This window comes from Kryptolebias marmoratus, linkage group LG20 (genome assembly GCF_001649575.2).
Source record: "Kryptolebias marmoratus isolate JLee-2015 linkage group LG20, ASM164957v2, whole genome shotgun sequence".
Classification (NCBI taxonomy): domain Eukaryota; kingdom Metazoa; phylum Chordata; class Actinopteri; order Cyprinodontiformes; family Rivulidae; genus Kryptolebias; species Kryptolebias marmoratus.
This window is the reverse complement of record NC_051449.1, coordinates 3329853-3356889: the sequence shown is the minus strand read 5'-3', so window position 1 is coordinate 3356889 and position 27037 is coordinate 3329853. Positions and strand designations below refer to the sequence as shown.

The 27037-nt window shown below is 39.0% G+C and overlaps 1 protein-coding gene across 3 annotated transcripts in view; it reads right to left on the bottom strand.

The window, feature by feature from the left end:
• Positions 1-27037, bottom strand: part of lig1 (ligase I, DNA, ATP-dependent) — a 73492-nt gene that overhangs the window by 1841 nt on the left and 44614 nt on the right. For all 3 annotated transcript variants that reach the window (XM_017411070.3, XM_025004808.2, XM_017411072.3), the window contains exons 19-26: positions 23702-23812; positions 20651-20722; positions 17718-17862; positions 17102-17184; positions 16134-16286; positions 10184-10237; positions 4209-4352; positions 1368-1460 (exon numbers count right to left, since the gene is read on the bottom strand). In XM_017411070.3, coding sequence (XP_017266559.1) covers positions 1368-1460; positions 4209-4352; positions 10184-10237; positions 16134-16286; positions 17102-17184; positions 17718-17862; positions 20651-20722; positions 23702-23812 — 855 coding nt within the window. The remainder of the gene's footprint in view (positions 1-1367; positions 1461-4208; positions 4353-10183; positions 10238-16133; positions 16287-17101; positions 17185-17717; positions 17863-20650; positions 20723-23701; positions 23813-27037) is intronic.

Sequence of the window (27037 nt, the reverse complement as noted above, 5' to 3'; positions counted from 1 at the left end):
AAGCATTAGCGCACATTTTGGCTTCGGTCGCTGCTCCTGCACGCTCCCGGCATTCTGATGTTAACAGGAAGTGACGTCACGTGTCTTCTTCCTGAGTTATTTGGGGTTATTTTGTATTCCACACTACACAAACCCACAAAGAAGAGACTAGACCGCAGAAACGGTGGCGAATCACTTAAGAAACTATAAATATTGGCTTAAAGTTGCAGGAAAGTTGCGGTGTTTTGGGCAAAGTTGCAAAAAGTTGCGATTTTGCGGGGTTTGCTTGGTTTTTGCGTTAATAGTTGCAATCGCAACATTGCGAAATCCTGGAGGGTCTGATAAACATGAAAACAGCTGCTAAGTCGGGTCCAAAGCTGGTATGATGCAGGACAACTAAATAATGTGCGCGGCGTAGAATACAGTTCTACAAGCCGTGCACGTGAAAACACACCATGAGTTTCAAAAACTGGCCAGACAAAATGTTGGTCACTTGGTGGCAAACGCTCTGAATTCAGCAAGACTGCAGCAGAAAACTCGCCTGTTTTCTCACAACTCAGAGCCGTCTGCTCGTTTACAACAGCCGCGGCCCAGTGAGACATGAAACTTTGAGAAACCCCCCCTCAGCATGAAGGCGATCATAACGCAGCTCCACTCTCAGTGCTCCACTAATAGGCTTTTTCCTGCTGTTTTCATTGGAGCTGAGGCGCTCTCCGGCTCCCACACCGTGATCTACATGCCTGTTTGCCTGGACCTTCTCGGCTCTATGTAAGTATTTATCCATGTAGGTATCCAATCATCCATCCATCCATCCATCCATCCATCCATCCATCCATCCAGCTCGGTATCCATCCATCCTTATCAATCTATAGACCCACGTCTATCTATCGTATCTATTTCAGTTTCAAAGTGACAGCATAGTGAGTCTTTTTTAGCAGTTATAGTGTAAAGGTTTCCTGAGTATCTCAAGGCAAAGACAGAAGTGTTCAACTGTGCAAAATGATTCACTTCTTGCTGCCTGACCCCCCCGCCCCCCCTCCAATAAACCCCCGAGATGCTGCTTTACCTCAGTGTTAAATAGCTGCAGGAGCGGCTACATAAACTGCTGGCAGAATGAAAAACAAAAGACATTGTCCTTGCAATGTTGCTCACCCTTGAAATTTTACAGGACACCTTTTGTGAAGTGACCATGATGATGATGATGATGTGTCACTCTGAGCGATCCAAACAAACATGATTAAATTTTTTCTGGGTTACGGCCATTTTTAGATTGCAGAAGGCTGACCTGATTCACCTCATGCTTCAACACCTTCTGTAGTTATTGTATTTGCTGTTTAACGCACGTGTTTGACACTGTGGCTGGTTTCACATGTTTTCTTTAGTTGTACCTGAGCTCCGGTTGTGGCGTCCTCGGGCTTCTTGTCGTCTCTGATCCGAAGGAATCGAGGGAACCTGAGAGAAATGCCCTTCTCCGGATCCACCTGAACACAGAATAGTGTCACAGGTTTTGTTTTTTTTTAACAAATGTTAAAAACCTATCAGTGCCCTTCCTAACTCGTAAAGTGCCGTTCTAAGAGTCAGGGTTTTAAAGTAATTATGACTCCATTAGTACAATTTAATTCCAGCTGCTAAAACTAAGCTTTTGTCCTGCTTCAATCTGTGTGTCTTTCAAAGCCTTTTATTACATTCAGTGAATAAAAATATTGCTAATTTTCTTCTTTGGACTTTCCAAGGCCATTTCAAAATGAGGAAATGTTAGATGTGAATGACTGTATTCACGATTTAGACGGATAATAAAGACCGTATGTGAGGTTCTGTTAGCGGTTGCAAAGTTATTTTATTTTCTAAGATTACTACAGCAAACGCAACTAATAAATAAAGCTGTAAACTGTAGCTATTCTAGAGTAATATTAGAGCCAGCGAAAACATTTTATAACCTTTTTTACCATTTAGTTTGTCATAAAGGTCATAATGAAGCACATTCAGCCTCTATGTGGACCACTCTTACTGATAAACTGATCAACAAACGAGTCTTCATTCATAAAGTTGGACCTGATGAGCAGCTAACTGACCCAGAAAGTCAAATACAAATTAAATCAAGTTTATTAGGAAAACGGGCTGAGTTTCGTATAAAACTACAGAGATGATCGCTTGGCTGATAAATTAAGCTCATTTTGCCTTTTTTCTTTTTGTCTGCATTAGTCACAGCAGAGCGTCATAAATCGATTAAAAGGCCGGCTCATTATTAGGCAGCACTGTGTTGTTAAACGTGACACTATGTCCTTTTTTTTCCCAGTGTGCTTCCTGCAACAGAGGAAGTCAACCTAAATATGATGCTAATGTTTTAAAGAATATATGTTAGAAAAAAAGCTAAACCATATCTCTTACCTTTTAGAGCCTTACATATTTAATTAGTAAGACAGGTAATGTTACTTTAAAGAGAAAAAGAAGAAAACTTTACGCCTGGAACTGTATTTATAGTCTTCAATAAACTACAGCACAGATCGGATCGTGTACTGATCCACACCGGGCCCCTCCAGCTAAATCACTAATTACAGGCAATTACTGTTTTATGTTTTCTTTTTAAAAATCCAGTAGATTGTGATGTATATGAAAATTAAACTTTTACATTTATGAGCCAATAAACAAACAAATTAGAGTCATAAATCATCCAAAGGCTGCTCTGATTTCTAAACTCCAGACCGGTAAGCCTCGACAGGAAACTGATGTTCTGTAAAGTCAGGATGTTGAAGAAGTCACAAAATGTTCACAGAACTTCAGATTAAAACCTTAGTCTGATTAAAATACTAACATATGATCAGCTTTTAGATGTTCAAATAAAAAACTGATGATTCTAATCTCGTAGTCTGTGGACGTGAACACAATATTCCCACTTTTCCATCTCATCAGTTTAGTTTAGTTTATTTTACCTCATATTCCTGATTGTTGTTTAGTTCAGCTTTAACTTTATCATGATTATACTTAGATTATTTTAGCTACTATTTTGACTGTCTTAGCTCATGTTTAGATACGTTTAGTTTCATGATTTCATTTAGATTATTATATCAGTTGTTGTTTCTGTTGTAAAGCACTTTGAATCGCCTTGTTGCGAAAAAGTGCTATAAAAATAAATTTCACTTCACTTCATCAGAAACCAGAAACCTGCAAAGTTTGATGACAAATACCCTGGAGCTGCTTTTCATCAGAATTAAACTTGAAATTTCAAATTTAAGACCAGAAAATAATAATAACATAAAATGCCACCAAGATTTGGACATCCAAACTAGGTGTGGGAGTTATAATGTATTTTTAGATGGATCATCAAATTATTGTTAAATTTCATTCTAAGAGTCAGCAGAGAAGCTGCTGTGGAGCCGTTTGTCCCTGCAGGGTTACCGTAGCTTCCTGTAGTAGAAACGTGTTACAGTAAAGCAGTTTTCACATCTATTTCATCTTTTCTGTCTGTGAATAACAACCGAAGTTATCATAACACGAAGCCTTTAGTAATAACTTTAAAATGTTTGATTTTTGTATAAATTTAAACACAAAGCTAATTGCATTAGCTTATCTTTCTGATCCATGCTAATAGTTGTTCAGAAGAATTGATTGGCATATGTTATTTTGAGCTTTTTATTATGCATTAAAATATACAAATCAGAGTGTATTTATGTCAAATTAAGTTATTTCAGTTTGTTTTGTGTATTTGTTACAACACGAGTTACCAGAAACACTGAAATGTTGCATATAAACAGCAGAATTAATGAAATATTTTATAAGCACACTATGATGACTATATTGTTCCTTTTTATTTAAAGTCAGTCGCTGCAGTAATGTAAACAGATACCAAACTTGATTTCTCTAAAGTTTAAACGACTGACATTAAAATTTAAAGTTTTGTCCGTGACATGCATCAAAAGGTAACTGAAACATGAAAATGTTTTCAGACAAACAGTAATTCATTCATGTCTGTGCATTTTTTTAATAGGAGCTGAATACTGATAACACTAGAACATTTTTTTTCTTTAGTTCAGCGCACTGTGGGACTCGGCTGAACCCCGGCTAATTAACGAGTATCTGTTCTATTAAATCCTGCATCTTTTACAACATTCTTAATAACTCAACTAAGACGCTTTAATTATGAGTTCTAATTCGAGCCAACAGACCAGAGCGGGCAGAACTTATCAGTGGAAGCACATGACGGAGAGAGGGGGGGGGAGGGGATTACTGACCATTCCCATGGCGGCCTTGTAGACGGGCGACAGCGAGAGGTCGGCACACTTCACCTCCCAAACCTGCACGGCGTCCAGCCACACGTCGGGCTCCGCCGACTGGTCCACGCGGTAGTAGGCGCGCGGTTTGGGCAGGATGTGCTCCTGCAGGACGTCACGTCAACGACAGATAAACTCTTTGAGAAAAGTTTACAACAACAAAGAAACAAAGCTGTGTGGAAATGGGACGATGCGTTCTGGACCGACTGGGCCTCGCGATCAAATCCCAGGAGGCAAAACGGCGTTCCATCACTTTCAAATTAAAATAATAACCTGCTTTTTTTTGGGGGTCAGCATTAAAGAGTTGGTTTCTAAAGCACTTTATCATGAGAAGATGTCATCCATCAACAGCCTGATACTAAAGTTTTGTCTCTGCTGCTAAATAATAAAACAAATAAAAGTCCGAGCAGTCCTTGAAGGAATGCATATCGCCCGCCAGCTTTTATCTCAGTTTTAAACAAAAGATCATAGTCGTTTTGGTCAAACTTTGTAAACAACATATGCAGTTTCATGCAAAATTGCAAAACCCTGCAAGATGTGTTAGAGCTGACTCACAACTACTACCACACCTGACTGCGTTACAGCCATGTTTATGTTCGCTGCTCACCCTGAAACTGGGTAATCATCTGTAGATAATGTAGGTAATCTGTTCAGTCAGTTAGAAGATATTTTGCCAGCGTGACAGACAAAAACATCCCTCTTTCACCTTTATCGGCGAGTGATATTTAAAATAAATAAAAACGAAGACGACAGCTGAGCTCCGGCCAACATCACCAGTCACTCAGTTTGTAGATGATCCTGAAAGTCCTCTGCTGCAGTGTCCATAGAAGTGGGTCACACTGAAGTAATGGTGGGAACAGAAAGCTGGAGCACACATTATTTATACTGAAGGCATTCAAGTGATGCTCTAATACATACTGAATTACAATGAGTCAGCCGGTGGGCGTGCAGAGGCTTATAAAATATTGCTGCTGATTGTCATGAGTTTTGTCAGGGCTCAGACTTTTAAATTACACTTCTGGATTCACCAACTACTATTGTTCTTCCCCGACGCTTTTAGCAACAACAAGAACCTCGAATCTGAAATCTTAAAATTAAGGATTCAATTTCTTTTTTCCTCAGATCTCTGCCACACAGACAGTACACTCGTCAGAAGAGTGATTTTCATTGGCAAGGAGCACTCTCAAAATGCTGCGTCAGAAAACAAAAACAGCATTTATCAGCCTCGTTTCCATTAGATGACTAAGTGAATCTGTCAACACCGAGTCAGGGGACGTTACAAGTTCTGCATGATTGTAATAAACAGAGTCAGCTCCTAACCAGAAGAAAAAGCTTTAAAATACACAAACAAAACAGTCAGCCCAGTCATGAAGGAGTGAAGGTTTAAGGTTTCTGTTTATTTATTTATGTGTTGATCTGTTTGCCATGTTTACTTTCCAGAGGGAAAACCCAGGTTTGTATGTGCATGAAAATAACGTGTCAAAACCGACCCGCTGAAGGCGCTGCTGTCTGGTTTTATGTGCTTAAAACCTCCAAGGCAGACAGCAACTCAAGTGAGCATGTAGCTACTTTTTTAGCAATTTTTGAAAAGTTTTTTTTGTTTTGATTTCCCCCCGGAGCAGAACTTTGAATAGGCTTTAAAATGAATGAAACAAGTAATTTGATAAAGGCCTTTTGTTGCAACTTTGCAGACTAACACCTCGGAGACGGAGCCATCTTTGTTGGTTAAGGATGGCAGAAAGTGTCCTGAATTTCTTTATTTTGAGCTCCACCAATCCACAAACTTCATCAAACAAGTTTAGAAAACTCAGCTGCTGATAACCCCCAAAGTATATTTTCTTTTTTTTTGTCTTGCTGTATAAGCAAAACAAGCTGTCCACTCACATCCAACAGCCGAAAACTACCCGTCTTCACCATGTGATTTTAAAGCAGCTGAGTCAAGCTTTGAGGAACATCCACAAGGGGGTTTCCAAAATGTCTGAAAGGTTTGTGGGCTTTTCAGTCTCTCTGTGTGAATCACAGGACCGTGCATCTGTGCTGCATGGATTTTTAACACGTTCAGAAAACTGCAAGACAAACATCCTCTTCTGGATTTACTTTCTGTAAGCTGTATTTTGTTATGAATTGCTACTTGCTTATCTTTTTGCTTCTGTATGGAAACAGACTGTATTTTTAATTTGACACTGTGTGCATTGTTTGCATTTGAGTGTTTGCACAGAAAACAACAAGAAACCTTTAATCAATCACTTCTCTGACAGGTATGCTGCCCGAGTCAAACTCCCCACCTGCCAATGATCCCAGAGTGGGTCGTTCCATCCCGGGCTGAGCACCTGACGCCACCCGGGCCTCGCCTCCCCGCCTCGCCAGAGAAGCAGAAAAAATTATAATTGGAGCTTTACTACAGCCGATTGACCAATTATAGGTCTGTGATGCCCTGAGATGTCCTGGGGTGCACCCAGACCAAACTAATTACGAGCCTACATTTAGTTTACTTTCTCCAAATCGTGCACACTGAGCCGTACTCGCTCAGTGTGGGTGTTTTGAAGCAGATGCTGCGGGACGAGGTGGGCAGGATGCGAGTGGAAGTAGGCAACGAAATACTGCACTTTGCTTGGAATACAGATTTGCAAGTTGTGCACACAAAAAAAGTGATTTTCCGGATTTGGCTGCACAAAAACACAATCAAATAACATGCTGGAGGCCACAAACACACTCTGCAAATGTAACTAAAAATTCTCCAGTTTTCTTGCAATTTTATCTCAATTTTGAGTCACCATCAAGTCACGTGAAATACTGGCCTAAAGGCTCACACGTTTTTAGCTATTTTTGGATGCATAACGTTGAAACATTTACTTAAAAACTAACTGTCAGTATTGTCTCGCCTTTATCCATCTCTCATACAATCTGTTGATGCTTTAGGTCTCTCTTTTTTTGGAGAAATGTGATTCTTTTTAAACTGTTGTGCTTCCAGGCACCACTTCCTATTAAACAGAATCCTCATTAAATAGGTCAAGTACTGTATTAGGTGGGGGGGGGTGATAAAACAATGCAAGTGTTCATGCCTCTGGGAACATTATAATTACACTTCATGTGACGCAACAAAGTTGACTTATTAACATGTCAAAGCTACTTTAGTTAGTTACAAGGACTTGAGCTGATTTGAATATATTTGCTGAACAAAATGAGAGAAGATTTAATCAAATTCAGTCACAAGTTTTTTGCTCAGTCACCTGACATTGTGTCCATAACTCGACTTTCAGGTCTAACTCAGAATAAGAATGTAAGTCTGAACAAGTAGTAGTTAACTATTTAACTATTTCTAATCATCTCCCACTTCCTTACCTTATCAGGTAATCATTTGTATGTCTAAAACTGATCAACATAAGGAATCACCCCCTTCAAGATGGCTGACACAGCTAAAAAAGGCTTAAACTCAGTATGTTTTACAGATTGTCAGGTAGTCGTTGGTATTGTAGTAGTAGCTGAGAGTCATCGCTAACGCATCCTCAGAGTGCTAACACATCATGAGGGATCTTTGTTTCAATCTCTGCCAGATTACTGGAGTTAAATCTGTCTGTTAGCAAAATATCTTCTGAACAACTCTACAAATTTTAATGAAACTTTCAGAAAGTACAGAGACCGAGCGAAACGTTGGTGTGGTAGTACCTGAGAGTGATCTGCAACACATATTCTGAGCTCGAACAGATTCTGTGAAATCTTTATTTCCATCTCTGGCGTTATAGACTTTTAAAGAATGCTAGTAAATTATTTTCCACTTCATTGTTATTCTTATTCCCTTCCTCTCTGATCATTTCCAAGTCATTACCTGATATGATAAACCTGCTAAGAACAATATAAATAAAGCCAAAATAAATTAAATTCACGTTTTAATTTGAATAAATGGATACAGGTCTGAGTAAAGGTGCAACCTTCGTTCTTTTATTAGATTTTTTATTGGACAAAATCCTTCCAGACGTATCAGAATTGAGATCCGAGTGGTGGAAGAAGGGATCAGTGCGGTCCTCATTGTAACACAGCACCTCGCTGCTCAGAGGAGTGTAAACAAGCCAATTGTCTCCCTGTCGAGAGTCCTATTGGCCTGCAGCGGCGCCGCAACAAGAGCAGCATGGCCACACCACCGGCTCGCCTTAATTCACCATCCATCACTTTCATTACAAACCACTACAGTACACGCTTTATTGGTGTGGGGAAAGAAAAAAGTTACACCGCCTTCTCAATCTCCACTGCACCGCGGTGATTCTGCACCCTGCAGCAGTTTGAAAATCTGGTATCAGCTGCACAGTCTCCCAATAATAACTTGTTTCGATGGGAAACAAAAAAAGGTTTTTAGCTTCAGAATTATTTTTAAAACATTTCTCCAGTTTTTAAAAACTTCTCAGGTCTCGTTCATGTCTAAATTTAGCTGATGAACTCAACAGATACCGTTTTCAGAGAGCAGTTGTCAACTGCTTCAAATGCTGCTGCTTTGCTGCTCTGGAACAAACCTCTTCATATGTAAATTGAAAAAGGCAATTCATTATCCAGCGCCAGAGCACGCCCGCACAGCTCCTCTCAGCTCGGGCTTTTTTAATGGCTCAAACAGAAGTGGCTTTTGCTTTCTGAACCCTTGAAGATCTGCACACCAGGTGTATGGATCTCAAAGTCAAATTATTAAGTAGCTCCTTTGATGTGACACGCTCAAACACCCTGTTGTGTTAGCAAAATATCTCAAACCAGTGGATGGGTTTTAATAGAACTCTCAGCAGGCACGTCTACAACTGATTAACTTCTGGGGTAAACCCAATTCAAGATGGCTGCCACAAGTAATCAACATTAGCCGATACAAGAATGGCTCCAACTTGTTTATTTACCAAAAAATTGAGGTAAAATTTGGTGTGATAGTAGCTGCAAGTCATCCTCAACACATCTGTGGGCTACACATTGTGCAGCATATTTGCTTAAAAATTTAGGCGCTAACTATCAACACTGTCTGTCTGTTAGCAAAATATTTTAAGAACAACTGGATATAAACAAGTCATTAACATTTGGAGTCGCCAACAGAAAACAGGCTATAACTCAGTAAATTAAGATTAACTGTAACTGATTAAAACAGAGCTTATTTCAAAATATGCTATATAAGATGATTGTTTAATAGTCTTTGTTTAATGTAATTGATGATATAAATAGTATTTAAAATAATTGTACATAGTTAAACATCATGTAAAATGGAAACAAGTTGTCTCTTGATGTTCTGAAAGTTAATTTGATTATAAATTGACAAGTACGAAAGGGGTAGGACATAAGATATTATATCTTCTACCTGCTCCTTTTCGAACAGAAAATATAAAATTTGCATGTCACATGGGCAAAATAATTTGTTTTACATTTTATTTTTTAGGTTTGCTTCATTCTATTTTATTTTGTTTTCTTTTTTCATGATTGTTTTTTTTCTGTCTGTTTATATTTTCTGTCTGTTTATATTTTCTGTCTGTTCTGTTCGAAATAAATAAATAAATAATAAAAAATTTTAAAGAACTGAGCTAATTTTGGAGTGGTAGTTAAGAGTCATCTTCAACCCATCCTCTGAGCTCAGATGGTGCATAATGTCGTTTACTAAATCCCTTCTCATCATAAAATTATCTTGGAATGGAAGAGGACGGGCAATATGCATTCCTTCAAGGGACGCTAGGCCCTTTAATCTGTTGAAAAATAACAAAATAAGAAGAAAAAAATCCAAGTTTAAATGAGGGAATGCCTCCAAAGACCACACACCAGCAGGCTCTTACAGCCTCTAAAATAATTCTGTTGAAGTATCTGTTGCTTGATCATGATTTGAAAAGATGGCGGCATCAGTAAGGGGACCGGGGGAGGCGGGGTGTTGACATTTCGCTTTTAACCAGGCAATCCAGTGCAACAGTCAGGCAGTTCTACTTCACCTTTAAAAACTTGTAATGCTGCTCCAGATCTTCATCCTTAAAGCCTGTCCCGATCTGCGAGAGATGAGAGAAGATAAGAGAGAGGCACACTCAGATATACACATATTCCCTCGTGGGAGACAGCAGACATTTGGCAGCGAGCAGCAGAACAGAACAGCGAGCAAATCCCCCCACAACACGAGCATCTTGTCTGCCTGATTCGCCTAAAGTGTCATGTCGCCTCTCAAAGGACTTGAACTCGCTGAGACACCAGAAACACCTAACAGGATGACACACACACACACCGAGGAGCGAAAGGAAGCGCGGGTGTATTATGGAAATAAAGCATTTTGTCGCCCACAGACACAATCAAGTGACCGTGAGAAGTTTTACTGTACGAGTCTGTGGCAGCATTCAAGGTTTAGAGGTGTTTAAATCAACTGTGAGACCTTTATGCATTATTTATCTGTTGTCTACTGAGCCAACTGTGCTACGGTTTGTTAGGAGTGAGAACCCAACACCTCTTACACTCAGCCAATTATAATGACTTGTTTGCTTTGTGGACTGATGATCAAATCCCACCGGCAGCCTAAACCAATCAACACTGCTGTTAGATGGGGAGATAATGTTACCAAAACCTGACAGATGTCTCAAAAACCTAAGCCTGGTCCCAAAATGGTTCTAGTTTTAGTACAAATAAAAAAAAAACGGTTTCAATACAGAAGATGGAAGCTTTTAATAAAAGTTTAAATTTAAGTTTTCAACAGAGAGAGTCTCAAAACGGTTGCTGCACCTCTGGGTTATTTTAGGAATGAGTTTTTGTTTAATTAACATATCCTCTGTTTTCACTGAAAGGAACAAGTTCGAGCCTCTGGAGAGGAGAAATTAAAGGGGTTCCTCTCCACACCAGGATGGATGCCAGCCTTGCACCACGTCATTTCTGTTCATCATATTTCTTTCATTATTAGTTGGGTTTGGAGTTACCAGCAGTCTTGTTTTTTTAGGTTTATGGTAGTGGTCTGAATCTGATGGTCAACTGTCTGACTTGGTCGGTCGGGGATTTCTCTCTACTGGCAAATATCACAAATCTAGAGTCCATTCTTTGACACACATACCATAACAAATATCTTGAAACTTTTGTCAGGTTCTCCTGATTCTGCAGAGGCTGGCAGGTTTGAGTTTTGGACATGTTAAAAATTGTGCAACGATTCTCTTTTCTCAGAAATCGTCAACGCGGGCACCCAGAACTCATCTCAGTTTCGTTGTGGGCGTCTCCAAACCTGCCTCAAGACTACAAGAGCTGTTTATTAACTTCTGCACAAGAGCTATCCTCTGAAAACACGCCCAGGTCTAAAAACTGCACCAATTATTAATAAAATACTGGCCAAAATCTGCCCGTCTTCATTTCAAAAGTGTACTCCATCAGATGAAATTATGATTTGGCTGCCGAAGTGGGCTGAGGTGGGTACGATCTGGGTGAAGATGGGCAATGAAATAATGTGTAAGCTCTAGAAAACGGGTTTGCAAACTGTTCACATGAAAATAAGCAGTGATTTTAAAAACTGGCTGTGCAGAACGCAGCCATGTGGATTTATGGTCACAAACACTCAGTTTTCAACGGGACTGCAGCTGAAAATTAGCCCATTTTCCTGCAATTTTGACTCAACTACTCTCTGACATTTGCAGCCCAGTGAGGGACTACTTTTTGTCCTCTACCGACGTTTAGGGGCACAGGACATAAAATATCTCAAAAAACACAGCATACCTTTCCTTATAACGCTGTTTTCTTTAATTCTTTTCACCTTTGATGTGTCCAATATATTTCTGTATCCTGAAATGTGTAATCTGTCCAACACTATTGGATGTTTTTTTTTCCTGTCTGCAGTTTTGTGTTGTGTTTAAAGAAACACTGCATCAACAAATAAGTAAAATTTAATACTAGCTTTAGTTACGTGACAGCTGTCCAAGTTGTTTACATATTTTCCTCCTTCTGCGCAGCCATCTCCTCTCTTCTACATGTGTGAGAGGTGTGATTGAATTTTTTTATTTTTTATTTTGGTGGAGTGTGTCCTCGTTCCGTTTCATGCTGGGAAAGATGTGCGGCTCAAGTTCTTTTTGGCAAAATTCACTTCAGCTGTTTTTCTGAAAAAGCTTGATTTTTCTTTTTCTTTTTTTTTTTTTTTTTTTTTTTTACACAAAGCACTCAAAAGAAAAAAAAAGAAAAAATAGCTTGTTGCTCTGAGTCATTCCAGCCGGTTTAACAAACAACCAGGAACACCACCTATCAAGACAGCAAGCTGTAAATATGGTGTTTTTACTTGGTTTGAATATTCACACTCAAAACACATTTGACAAGATGATGATGATCTCATAACCAATAATAAATATATAATATATAATATATGTATGTGTAGAATACTGCAATAAGAACCATTTAGCACTTGGAATAAAGTGTGAGTGTTTTAAAAGCCATAACAGGAGTGTATCCAACTAATAAATTAGTTCTGGCCCAAATTACCAGCAGCTCCCATGAATCTACTGCCTTTAAGGTGTTAATAAAAGTTAAAGAAAGCCCCTCAGTCTGCAGGTGACAATGTGACTAAAGGCCTTTGCACCAGCCCAGGACACATATAGATACGATCATTAGAGGGAAAAGTGGGTCAAACTCTTTGATTTCTTTTGTTCTGCCTTTGTTTTCCGCCCAGCACTGAGGGAGTAAAAGGATGATAAAAAAGCAGCAGCACACGGGAGCAGAGGATGCTGCAGTCACATGTCCTGAGCTGCCATGGAGCAACACTGAAAAGATAAATGACATGTTGGTACACTTTCAGCTCCTGCGACAAAGGGAACACAGCAGCCTTAATTTCAATCAGCACAACCGTCTGCATGAGGTATTTAAATTTCATGCGATCAACTGTCTTTCATTTTACAGAAATATTTAAAGTGATTGTGTTCTGGACATGGGGTGACCTGCAGTCAATACTCTGTCTCAGGGGGTCCCTTTGTGTGGACACTGAAAAATGGATGCTAGACTCATCTGCCAACATTTCAGCTCCTATGCAGATAATATCAAACGACTTGTTCCTCCCTCGGCAGCAATATCTGCTTTATTATATGGAAGCAACAGTAACCGGGTTCTGAGGAATGCTTCTGAACAATTAATATAAAATATTACTTGTTGTTGATAGGACTTTGAACGGCCTCAGTTTGGACAAATAGAGTTTATATCTGACGTCTGATTTTATATTGCAAAGTGCAACCAAGTTATGAATATTAACAGAACAAAACAGATAGAAGCTAATTAGGTCTGCACAATATTCTGAAAATGTGTGGGTAAAATCAAGATAGCAAAGAATAACAAAAATACAAAACAGCAACAACAACAACAAAAAAAATTGGAGATACAACCTGCTCGCAAAAAATACAAATTTGGCAATTAGGTGGATCTTTACTCCTCTAAATGTCCACAACCGATACAAGAAGAGTGCTGGGAACATAATAATGACAAAACGTGGATTTTTTCTCTTTTTGTAATTGATATTATAGGAATCAGAGTAAAACCTTTTTAAATGCAGCACATCCCAGACGCGGAGGATTTCCATCAATGCCAAAAATGTATTTTCATGATGCTTATATGTGTTGCCAATTTCAGAAAGTCAGCAGAGACGCTGTAAGGTGCTGCTTGTCCCTGTAGAGTTACCTTCCTGCAGCTTCATGTTTTTCATCTTTTCATTGTTAAACCCTGAAGAGTCTGTCTGTAAGTAATGGTTGAAGTTATCATAACACGACTGTCTTTAGTTATGACTTTGAAACTTTTAATTTGTGCATAAATTTTAAGTGACAAACACAATGCTAACCGTCTTAGCTTTATTTAAAATGGCATTTTTTAATGTTAAGTTACAATCTGTGTTAATTGTTGGTTCTTTGACATGTTAGTGTTATTAGTCTTTATTAGTCATGGAAATGTAACTTGTAAGTGCAGCGGATCAAATGATTCACATGACTTAACCAAGAAGGTTAAAAAATTAGTAAAAATGCAGTAATTTCCGGACTATAAGCCGCTGCTTTTTGCACACGCTTTGAACCCTGCGGCTTATAGTCCGGTTTGGCTTTTCTCAGGATTTTTAATGATTTCTGTGATATTGTAAGAAGATTTGTTTTGATTTGTTCCGCTGTTGTACGGCACTACTTTGCCTGGCGGAAGGACATGTGATCAGACACACAGTCACGGGAAAAGAGTGGCGTGTTGGTCACGTGTCCTTCCGCCAGGCAAAGTAGTGCCGTACGAATGACTGACTTTTCTTCTTGTTGAAGCCGTGTTACTGCACCTTAGCCCTAAAGGTAGGCAGGTTATTGTTATACAGTACATTTGTTACTCGTTTAAACAGCACAGTACATGTTTCGTATGTTTAATTACAGGTACTCGTACATGTACGTAAAAAGTTATGCAAATATGTAGCGATAACTTGTTTTTCAAAATGTTAATAAAAGGGATGTGTTCCCAAACAGCCATCTCTTTCCTGACAATCCTCTTTGTGCAGATTCTCTTACATATGGTAATTAAACATTAAAACACCTGCGGCTAATATTCAGGTGTGCCTTGTAGTCTGGAAAATACGGTAACTAAAAACTTGAAATGCAGGAACTAGGAGCTCTGTAACACTGTGATGTTTAATGCTGTGGAAGTGTTACTGAAGCAGCTCAGGCAAAAGCAAAATGTTGTTTGTGTGAATGATGTCGATATGATCACAATGTCTGCGTGTCACCTGCTTACGAAATCCATTTCTGGAAATAAAGACACAAAAGTAACCAAAGTGGAAGAATGGAGACAGAGTGCTTTCACATGACAGAGGACAAAATGCAGTGAAGCCATTTAACAACTTGTTCAAGCTCCTAATATAATAAAAACACAAACACTAAAGTGGTCATGCATGCTCCACAACACACCACTTATTTTAAGATGCACTCAGGCACAATCAATACATGTAGATGGAAAGATTTCTCTCAAATCTGGATTTAAGAGAAGGAGCAGACTATCAGAAAAAAATAAAACACCAAAAACAAACACACATTTGTACCAACTATAAAGAGAAGAAAAGCTCAAAACTCACAAAGCAATATATTCTAAAATATAGACCCTAAGTACGTACTGCACATACACAAACAAAAAAAAATGGCTGTAAAATTGGATTTAAATAGGCTGATATTAGGTGAAAATCATTTGCACTATAAATGTTTGTGTCACTTTTAACACATTGCAGGTTTTTAAAACAGTGAACGACACAAGCAAACCCCGCGAAACTTTGCCCAAAACACAGAAACTTTCCCACAACTTTAACCCAATATTTATTGTTTCTAAAGTGATTCGCCACCGTTTCTGCAGTCTGGTCTCTTCTTTGTGGGTTTGTGTAGCGTGGAATACAAAATAACCCCAAATAACTCAGGAAGAAGACACGTGACGTCACTTCCTGTTAACATCAGAATGCCGGGAGCGTGCAGGAGCAGCGACCGAAGCCAAAATGTGCGCTAATGCTTCACATTTGCCCACAAAGATTTCAGCAAACCAGTTTCCTCCCCAGCTGCAGCTGTTTTGCACGTCCTGCAGTGTAATCATGGAACATAAACGCATCGACAAACACTTTGTGTCTGCAAAACATGTGAGGAGAGCTGCAGACCAGGGACAATCCAGAAATGCTCATGAATGTCAGTTTAGAAGCTNTCAAAGTTCTCAAATAAAGCACCTTTTGAGAATGTCAATGTTTGTTGGGAATTATCTTACAAAACTAGGAAGTATTTTTGGTTTAGATATTAAAAGTTATGGTTGTTTATTGATTTTAGTAAAAAAAAAAAAAAAAAAAAAAAAAAAAAAATCGCAACTTTTAGGAAAATGTCCCGAAAAATCAGGCATTTTAGCCGCAACAATCACAAAAATCACCGTGAAATCCTGGAGGGACTGACTGCCCACTCTCACCTTGCAGACGGACTGAAACTCCTCGTTTTCTTCATCGTAGCAGGCCAACAGGAAGCCTCCGTAGGTGCCCGTCCTTTTTCCTTTCCCCAAATAGGCGCCGATCACACAAAGATCGACCGTGTCACCGACTCCGTCCAGGTAATCCTTCTTCAGCTGCGGGGACGGGGACGAAGGACAAATTCATGTTAAATGTTTTCTACCAAGCTAATGAAGAAAAACTAAATAACTGGAATTCTTTATTTTACTGGAGTTACAAATAAACAATCAGTGGTTTCAAGAAAGAACTTGTCAAACAATACTTTATTATTATAAAGAAGCGTCTTTGTTTATTTAATTGTTTACTGAAGAATCTTGTTCTCACGTCTTAAAACACAATAAAAACCAGATTGATCCATGATTTGATTGAGTGCTTTGTGTGACTGTTAAATGCATCTTATGAAACAGAAATACATTAAAAATGTTGTTCTTTTTAAATCAGAACACCAATAAAACTCTCCAAACAGTTATTAAGCAATAATGTAGACAAACCAATAATTACAACGATGCAGTTTTGCTAGTTTTACCTTTTAGACACTTTTCTGGTCGTTTTAGCTTACAGTTACTGTTCTTGTTGGTCTAGCTTTGCACTGTTAAGTGTTTAGTTTAATTAATTAATTAATTAATTACTGTTTTGTTTTTGTTCAACTCGTTTCAGAACTCAAGATTCAGAACGTAATGACCAGAAAACAATGATTTTTCCAGCTGCTTTCATTGTCATTCTTCAGAGTTTTCTTTATTGGCTGTAGTACCTGATTTTAAAGGGAATGTTGTTGGTATACACGTGTTCAGTTCACAGAAATGTCTGGGATGCCTTGTAACAAGATTAGCTGTGTTACACACGTTACACGTCTGTGGTCACATTATTTTGGCTCATCAGTGTTTATTACATCCTACTGGGCTGCAACACACACACACACACACACACACACCTTGAGCCAATTATGAGAGCGCTTGGCAATCTCGTAGGTCGCATCCTTCTCCAGAGTCTTCACCATCAGGCCTTCGCACGATTCTGAACACACACAAACACACACACATAATACACCAAAACACTATTCTGGATGTGCAGAAAGGAAATTAAGAGATTATCTATCAGATATATGAAATGTTGTTGTGTTTGTGAGTCTCTATAGGAAACAAACAGGTTCAGGAAACAAAGACAAAGTGGACAAGGACGGCCGTATGACTCACACACACCTGGGAAACACATCCTTTTTATCCTAAACAGAGTCAGACAGACAAGACAAAAACATTCAATTATACAACTCACAAATGTGCACACACTCAGAGACACACACAGAGCCAACAAACAGACCCAACACAACACTACACACACATTTTACACATGGCAGCAGGAAGAAAAAAGAAAAAACACAAATGAGAGGAAACTCACACACAACAAAAAGATTCAAGACACAGAGGGACAGCAGACGAGTAAACAAGTATACAGCACACACACAAAAGTAGGAGACACAAAGAGACAAGTGGAAGCAAAACAAGGAGGAAAAGTCTGTCTCCGTCTCGCAGACACACACACACACACACCTCGGACAGACTGCTCCAGAAACTCTGCGATGGCGTCAGTGTTGTTGGCGTCGATGGAACGAGCAAACTGAAACTCTCCCTCCACCTCTGAGAAGCTCTCTTTCAGCAGCTCCCGACGCCGACACAGCGGCTGTCGCACCAGAGACTGAACACACACACAAAGAAACACAAACATCATTACAAACGGCAAAACTGCATCATTAAAGCCATTTCCTCTTGATAGCTTGAAGGCTTCCAATGACAAGGATGAAATACCATCTCAACGATCTACCCACACACAAACAAGCACAGTCGCAGAATATTCTCATGGATGCAGCTTTGGAAACACATACAAACACCCACACGTGCATGATCACACACAAACCTCCAGAACACATACATAAAAAGCATTTTTTTATTCATCTACTGTATTTTTGAAGGCATGATAGATTTCCTTGTTGGGAAACAGAAATTACCAATAAGACAAACTCTCTAAATTACCACAGATTTGTCGAGACTAACTCAAGCAAACAAAGCATTAAAGGTAAATTGATGCAGGTTTTAATCTACAACAACGCAACTATTTTCATGCCATGCAGGTTATTATTGAAGTTTTTCACCAGGAATGTGCATCTGACAAACACAAACACGGTGTTCATGTGTGAAAAGCCAGTCGGGTTTAGGAACTCGTTAGTATGTGCAGGTTTTTGTAGAATTTATGCTGGAAAATGAGACCATGTCATGTTCTGCCACGCTAACATGCATCAAAGCGGCACCGACGTGCAGCCTTGAATAAAGAGAAGTGAATACATGGATCATGCAGATGCAATGCCCTCAGTGATGCCGTTTCAAAGCCTCCTCCATGCAGCCAGAAAAGCCTGTTTGTCTTCCTTACAGTTTGCTGTAAAACCTGTTATATAAGTAGGTGTTTAGACAAAAATGTCAACAAGAACCAAGCAGTTTGTGAAGTTTGTGTTTCACATAAAATTTTAGCATTTTTCAAAGTAGCTTCAAGAACTTCAGGTGTGCGTCATCAACCAGCAGCTCCTGGTGGAGGGTGTGAATGGCATTAATACAGTCAGCAGTTTGTTGCTGGATTAAGATTCAGGTTTTCTAGCTGACATATGTATACAACCTTGCTCTTGCTTAAGTCTGACAGCCTAAATTCCCTAATTTTTATAGTGCTGTAGTTGTACAAGAGCTCTCCTTATGATAAAAAACATCAGCTCTGAATGTTCAGGTCTAAACACTACAGTGATGTTAAATATTATTTATTTAAAAACTGCTCTACGTCTGCCTGTTCATTTCAAAAGTGCACTCTAGTAGATTAAATCATAAAGTTGGGGGCAGCTGCCAAGGTGGGAACAATGTGAGCAACAAAATAATGTGCACGACCTCGAATACAAGCCGTCCACACAAAAATAGTCTGCAGAAAACACTGCGAGCAGCGAGCAGAATTCAGTGAGCCTGCAACAGAAAAAAGTCCCCAACTACTCACAACCCACTGAGATGCTACCCTAAAGCAGCGGTCCCCGACTTTTTTAGCTCCACGGCCCGGTTCATTATCAGTATTTTTCCGGACCGGCCTTTAAAGGTGTGGCGGATAAATACAACAAAATAAAACGATACGACCGGCATGAAAACGGGAGTATTTTTTTAAACATAATAAAACGTAAATCCACCGTGTCCTCGCAGCTTTGTTAGCTGCGTTATCAACATGAATAACAGCCTCTCCTCCCCCTGATGTTCTCAGGTCAACATGACGATGTTTAAACTTTAAAATAAGATACAACACAAATATAAAGTGCACAAAGAATACAACTCACCATAACACTGAATCAGTGGGAGCCCTGTGCCTGTTTGTCAGTACAGAGACAGTCCCATCTTCCAGAGACGTTTGTTTTTTACTCATTTAGCTGCTGGTGGGTTTGTTTTTAGCGGTAACGGATCACATGACCCAGGTAAGCGTTCTGACGCATCAGGACTGAGTCATAGACGGATGTAGTGGAGAGAATCTGGTCAGTTTTTCAAAATAAATGTCGTCCAGACTCCGAAAATAAAAAAAATACAGAAATACTGTAAGTTAATTATTCTTTCTCTGCGGCCCGGTACCAAATGACCCACGGACCGGGACCGGTACCGGTCTGCGGCCCGGAGGTTGGGGACCTCTACCCTAAAGGATAAAGGTAAAGTCGTGTCTTTAACTTTGGCTTTGTTTTCAGCTCATGCTAATTTGCAGCCGTTTATAGAAACTTGTATGGAGATAATGCAAAATGTGTTGCACAAATTAACACACACACTCTTTCTTTCTTTCTTTCTTTCTAATAAACATTTTACATGCTGGATTCTAAATCTAAAATATACCAAAAATACAAAAACAGTCAAAACAAGGTCACCACAGCATATTGACCATCAAAAAGAAAATTAAGAAAATAAAAGCAACAGATACAGAAAAAAACATATGTACGCTGAAAAATAATAACATTTACATAAATCCCAAATTAAGTGGGAAGTAAGCATGAAATGGCAGAATTTAAGTCATTGGGGCTCCTTTAATGATGTAATTTGGCTTCCATCCACTTGGGAGACGTCCCACTGCACCGGCTGATGGAAGAACTCACTAATTAGCATTGTCTTTACCAGACTTAAGAAATTTACTTAAAATTTTGCATCATTAGGATATAATCACACATACACCCGCTCGCCCACACCAACATCCAGAACACACACACACACACACACACAGAGTCACTCTGAGACTCTGAGCGCCTCAGACAGACACACTCCTGGAATTACAATGAGCGTTACAATCATTATCTAGTTACAGCCCCACAGTAGCACCATCATTGGCATTCAAGGACAACGTCTGCATCTTGAGCGCGCACATGTGCTCACAAACAATAAACACAACGATTTGAGGGATCTCTGGGTAATATTTTTATCTTTAGTCTTACCTCTCCGTTGAGATAGAGGAGGTCAAAGGCATACACACACACTTGGACTTTGATCTCGGAGGCATCCACATCCTGCAGAGGCACATCAGCACACACATATTTCAATATTTTCCTCTTGACAAAAACATGCAAATAGGCACATCTTATTCACAAATTGCTACCTCCAACCTTGGGAGTTGTTACAAACAGCTCTTTGATTTCCCCCCCAGTTCAGCTTAAAAGTTAACCACCCAGCTTTCCCATCTTCTCACTACTCTTTTTTTTATAAAAGCATCAAGCCTCCTTGGTGTGCTCATCACTTTCCCCCCCACTTTATTATTTCCTACTTCCTCACTTATATCGCTCATCTCCTCTACCTCTCCAGCTCTCACCTTTCTTGCACCTCATCTTGTTTACTCCACCGTTTCTTACCCCCACTGGTCTCTACACCAGACCTGGGCTTATTACACACGTTTCCATCATGGCCCTGTTGTAAAACTCCACGACTTCTGCACCACAATGAAGTGCAATTGAAATCCTTAGAACTCACTGCACCAGCTTTTTGTTAATCCATTCCTTTGTTTTGTAGCAGCTAGCTTATTTAAACCTTGTGAATGAATTAAAAAAAAATCACTACTTGAATTTAATAATGGCACCCTGGCAGGCGTTTTTCCAACCAATACCAATATTATTTCAGAAAATAAATAAATAAACAAACCTTTTAGGAGTCATACCAAAGTTTGAGCTCATGCAGCCATATTCCTGTTGATGGTTTCAATCTAATCCAGTGTTTTTACAGCTCGTACCGTGCTAAGAAACGTAATGCAGCAACAACAGCCAGAAAGAAGCGGCTGGCAAATATTTTGCAAATGCTGCAAAAGAAAAGTGCTACTTGAGCTTTTCCAGCCCGAAGCGTAAATATATAATGAGTTTGATGAGTATGTGACTAGAAACTTTGACAATGAAACTCCACACGGCACCTTTAAGAATCGTCTGGTGATGTTAACACGTCTCACTAGCCTCGGGGTAAATGGCTGATACGTTTTACTGCTGCATTAACATATCACTGAGAACACCGGTTATGTATTAGCACAACATTCACACTCTCGCCATAATTTCATCATCACATATTGGCTCCATAAACCCTCAGCGTCATCGTGGGTCCATTCCTCTGTGGTTAATGTAAATTTATCCTCAAGAGGCCATAATGGCTGAGTTTAAGTATCTATAAGGGCCAGACAATGTTCTAAGTGAAACTTCTCTGTTTTGCTTGTAGCGAATTTTTGTTGGTAATCTCTAAATATTGACTCGTAAAACTATTTTCACGGAAAAATCATTGAGGAGTTGTTTTCCCCCCAAAGGTAACGAGTTTCTAGGAAAGTTAGCGTGCTTGGTGTGTATAAATTTATATATTGATGCCTTGGTGTTGTTATCCTTTAACACAGCAGTATTCAAGAGATATAATTAAAAGGATGCAACATTTAGAGCAGGGGTGGGCAATCCTGGTCCTGGAGGACCACCATCCTGCAGGTTTTACTTGTTCCTCTGCTCCAACACACCTGATTTAAATCAATGGGTGATTAACAAGCTTCTGTAGAACATGAAGAGGTGATTTAACCTCTGAATCAGGTGTGTTGGAGCAGAGAAACACGGAAAACATGCAGGATAGTGGCTCTGAGGACCAGGATTGCCGACCCCTGTAAAAGACAATATATTGGTTGATGAGGCTTATTGTTAAATGGCTTTTTAGCCATGTTTGTTTTCTTCGGTCATGGGTCTCTCCAACTTTTACTTTGTGGATTGAAAGCTAAAATGTCTGGGATCTACTGTTTTAGATGATAATGGGTTGCAAATATGAGCAAATTCTTCTGTCATATTTGCTTTTTGTGCTTCTAATGGAAAACAGGATGTCAGAGTTTTCAAATTCTGCTGAGAAATAAGATTTAAAGAATATCAATGATAGACTTTGTTAACAAAATAAAATGCAGCGAAAGAATTCTAAGTTCTTTCTAACTTTCTGAATCTTTGCGAGATATCTACTTATAAAAAATTGCTGTTAAAAGAAAAGCAAACAGGAAAGAAAGGTGTTCTGACGTGATACGTTAGAACAGGAAATACGAGGCAGTTCTCTTCTTTATGACGGCATGAGATGTACTTTCTCAAATCTGAGACGCTCACTGAATATTTGTCAAACCTCAGCAGCCCCAAAAGTTGTTTTGCTTTCTCTAAAAGTTGGAAAGACTTTAGACACCCAGATAGATTTACTCAAGCAGGCAAAAATGTAGGTTTTTTTTATAGTATCTCCTCTTTAAACAGGACAGATTCGTCTCTCCGTCTCCTCTCCTCCTCCATTATTTTTTGCTCATTAATGACAGTTAATTAAAGCGTATCGAGCTTCATCTTCTCTTCTGGAATATTTCATTCCAGGAAGATGTGCCCGTGGACGCGAAACACCAGAGATGTTGTTACAGAATACCAGAGGGTCAGCGCACAATCAGTTTGTGCATCAAACTATCATTACATATAATTATGATTGCATAATAGCAGCAAAAACTATCTAGCAAAAAGGAAAATCATCAGCGTAATCATTTTAGCCATTTTCTTCGTCATGTTCTCCATATCTACTCAGTTATTTCTGCTTCTCCTAATTTACCAGGCTGTCATTATGCATATCAAAAGACAAGGTGAAGGGAGCCGTTTCAGCCTAATGTGATTGGTGTAGTGGAAAGAGGCCGTTACTCTGATCAAAACTGAATAAACACCTTGCTGACATTTTCAATCCCCCCACCCTCTTCTCGATCCATTTCACTCTTCCCTTTCCAAGCCATCAGTCTCCCACCAATTTTTTTTTTAGCTCCCTTTCTGTCCATCTCCCTCAGTCTGTCGGATCATTTCACTCTATTATCTCTCTCTCCTCAACCTTCAGGTCTTTATCTCTGTCTTGTTTTCTCTTCTTAACCTTTTCACACCTCCCTTCTTCTCTCATTATCTCCTGCTCTCCGCTTTTACGAACAAAGCACATATTTTAATCTTCTTTCCCTTCACTTTATTACGTCCCGTTTCCACCCGTACCTTTCTTTTACGGGTGGTGAGGACCTGGAAGGGCTGGATCTGTTTCTTCTCGCGATCCCAGGCAACTGCCTCGGTGTCCAGAACGCAAGAAACCACAGAGTCTTTCTTTGTCTGTGAGGGAAAAAAACACGGTGAGTGCAGAGCAAATTAATAAAATATGCAAGATGCAACAAAGGAGGGAGTTTCGTTGATTTAAAAACTATAATCTGCAAAAATAGAATTTCTGCTGCAAATAGGAAATTGTCAAAGAATTAGAGAAATATTCAATGAACAAAGAAAATCTTGTAAAAGATGTCGCATTTTGCCTCTGTCATGGTAAAAAAAAAAAGAAAGAAAGCAATAAATAGGACAGGAAAGCCCCACTTGTACAGTTTGTGTATTTATTTCAAGCACAACTCATGAAGGAGTGTTTTATACCTTCAGAGTTTGACACTGAGAGGACTCGAGAGAAAACAATGTGATATTTATACAACTGACCCCTAGACCAGTGTTCACAATAAGTACCAGCATAAAAGTCAGAACATGGGGACCAAGAGTGGTCAGAGAACCAGTTTGACGCAGAAAACATGCAGATAATTGCATCAATAATGGAGCAAAAAAACCTTGACGAAGACTCCATTACACCAGGTGATGCAGACTTTTGGCCAAGGTATTTCTGGTCCAGATGTTTTCTTTCTACTTTCCCAAGTTCGTAGCAGCATTAGACACATTTCCTGTTTGTTACAAGATAGATTTTAGGATTTAACTAATATTCTTATAGGTTTAAATGAGCTGGTCCCAGCTTATTAAAGGTGCTTTATAGACAAACCAACACTAACAAGGACCTAAACACATCCTCATTCCTTATTTTCTATAACAACCTCAAATCCACAAAGTTGCTGCTTTTGAGCAGACACCCCCACCTGTAATCAAACTCCAACTCTTTTAACAATGTCCGAGTACAACATTGGGACAAAAGCTTCACCAGAAACTTTTCACAGCTTGTTTGTTGAGTTATCCTGCCTGGATTAACAAAGGTTCACATGGGAACTTTTATTGTGAAAATGCAACTTTTTTTTATTGTTTCAGTCTTGCGTCTATACGGAAACAACATTCAAGAAGGCCCCAAATATTATTTTTTGAAAATGGGTTCCAGAGTGATAAAATCTTGAAACCCCAGCTTTGCATTTTAGTGTAGACCGTCAAAACGCAACCTTCTAAAACCAATAACATCATAGCCCCACTTTTAATCTAACCTATAATCCTAGTGTTTACATTTCAGACCCAACAAGCCAGCTTTAAGTGCATGCTCCATGCTTGTTATCCTTCTACAGTAACTTTAAAATGCCAACAGGCTCAACAAACTGATCCACAAAGGCAGTAAGGTTATAGGGATGACTCCAGGTCCACTGACAGAGGTGTCTGAGAGGAGGATGTTTCTCAAAATAAAACCAATTCAGGAAGAGACTGATGCCACCACGACGCACCGCTGAACACCACAGGAACTCATTTCTGCCTGTGGCCATCAAACTGTCCAACTCTGGACCGGGATAACTCAAAGCTTCACACTTTATCTTTCTGATCTGTTCAATAACTTCCATACTGAACTGTTAGTGACGTGTTAACTGTTATTTTCTCTTTTTTTCTTCCTTCCGTTGTTCCTTATTTAGATTATCTATATATATTAGAAATTCTTACGTTGGCTGTTCAGAGGGCCTTGGTACTGTTAGTTTGAGTTTGTACCTTAGTTTAGTTTAGTCATGTTTAGTTTATCTTAGCATCTCTCATGTTGGCTGTTTAGCGGGCCTTGGTAATGTTAGTACCTTAGTTTAGTTATGTTTAGACCTTAGTAATTGTTATGTCGGCCGTATAGAGGGTCTGGTACCATTTAGAAAGCTCGGTATCATTAGCTTAGCATTCTCATGTTTTAGATTATTTATCCAAACTTAGTTTAGTTTATCTTGTTTAGCTTTTGTGTTTCATGTTCTGTAACTTTGTCTGTAATTTTGTTCTGTGTTGTAAAGCACTTTGAGTCGCCTTTTGCTGAAAAGTGCTATATAAATAAATGTACCTACCTACCTTTTTTTCTATTATTGTTGAAATACTGCATTAAGTTCTGACTGTGATTTTCTTTTTCTTTTCATATATTCTTACTTTTATTCTACTTATAGAGTTCTATAACCAAACAATATGAAAGATCTGAACTGGATTTAATCAAGTTTTCAGTGTTCCTGTGTGACTGAAGAAGACATTTCTTGAAATGAGGCTGTGTTTATGAGAATATTTTTAGAAACAATAAATACAAAAATGCTTTAGAAACACTGTGTTTCCATGTGAACAAGGTCCAAGACACGTCTGCAGCTGACATTTAGTCCCCTGAGCAGAAAAACATTGGTCAGGTTTAAGATAAGGATTAACCACGTAGCTGATGGGCAGATTCTATTAATTACTAAAACTGGGTTTTAACAGCGAGCCGACTGTCTCATCTGTAAACCGAGGCCGACGAGAGTCTGCCAGGATTTCTCAGATGCTCAAAGTTACGACCTGAACAGGCTGGGAATTTATCAGGAAGTGAGCTAAGATCAAGAGACACATTAGCAGTAACAGGTTGTTTGGAAACAGTCTCATTTTAAACACAATAGCTTATACCCATAAGGTCATCAGGCTAAGTTATGCATTAATTACCAATAAATAGATCAGTATTAATATTTATGTACTGATATTAATTCATAATTTAAAGCTTTAAAGCTCTGTGGGAGCTACAAGGAAAATTGGTTATCCCTTATTAATATGCAAAATAATGCAGCAAGGTGCAGGAAAATCTAATCAGACCATCTCCTCTGTGCTGGTGAGAAGTTCCACACGAGCATTGTTCATTTATTGTGTTCACCAAAAGGCATTCTGCTACGACAACAGAATGTCAGGAAAAGGGATGCAATTTTAATTTAAGCAATTTCTTAAATCAATGATCTGCCACATTAATGATTGGTAATCAATTTCTAGGATGAAAGCTTCATTCAAACGGCTGACAGGAGTTATTTTCACTGCACAAATAAATTAAACACCATAAATTAGGCATCATGAATCACACAAACAGGGAAACAAATTTAAATAAATCCCATCACTTAATTGCTACGTCTTTTTCACATAATGCAAATAAAGCACAAAAGGTTTCCCCCCTTATGATTTAGTCAGAAGAAATAAAAGCAAAATAAAGGAAAATTACAGCTGAGCAAAGAGACGGTGAGGTGCCAGGGAGCAAAAAGGAATGAAAGAGAAGGTTTAAAGGGGAGCGAGAATAAAAAGAGCAGGAAAGACAAATAATGAGAAAACAAAAACAGCTACGAGGAGACAGCA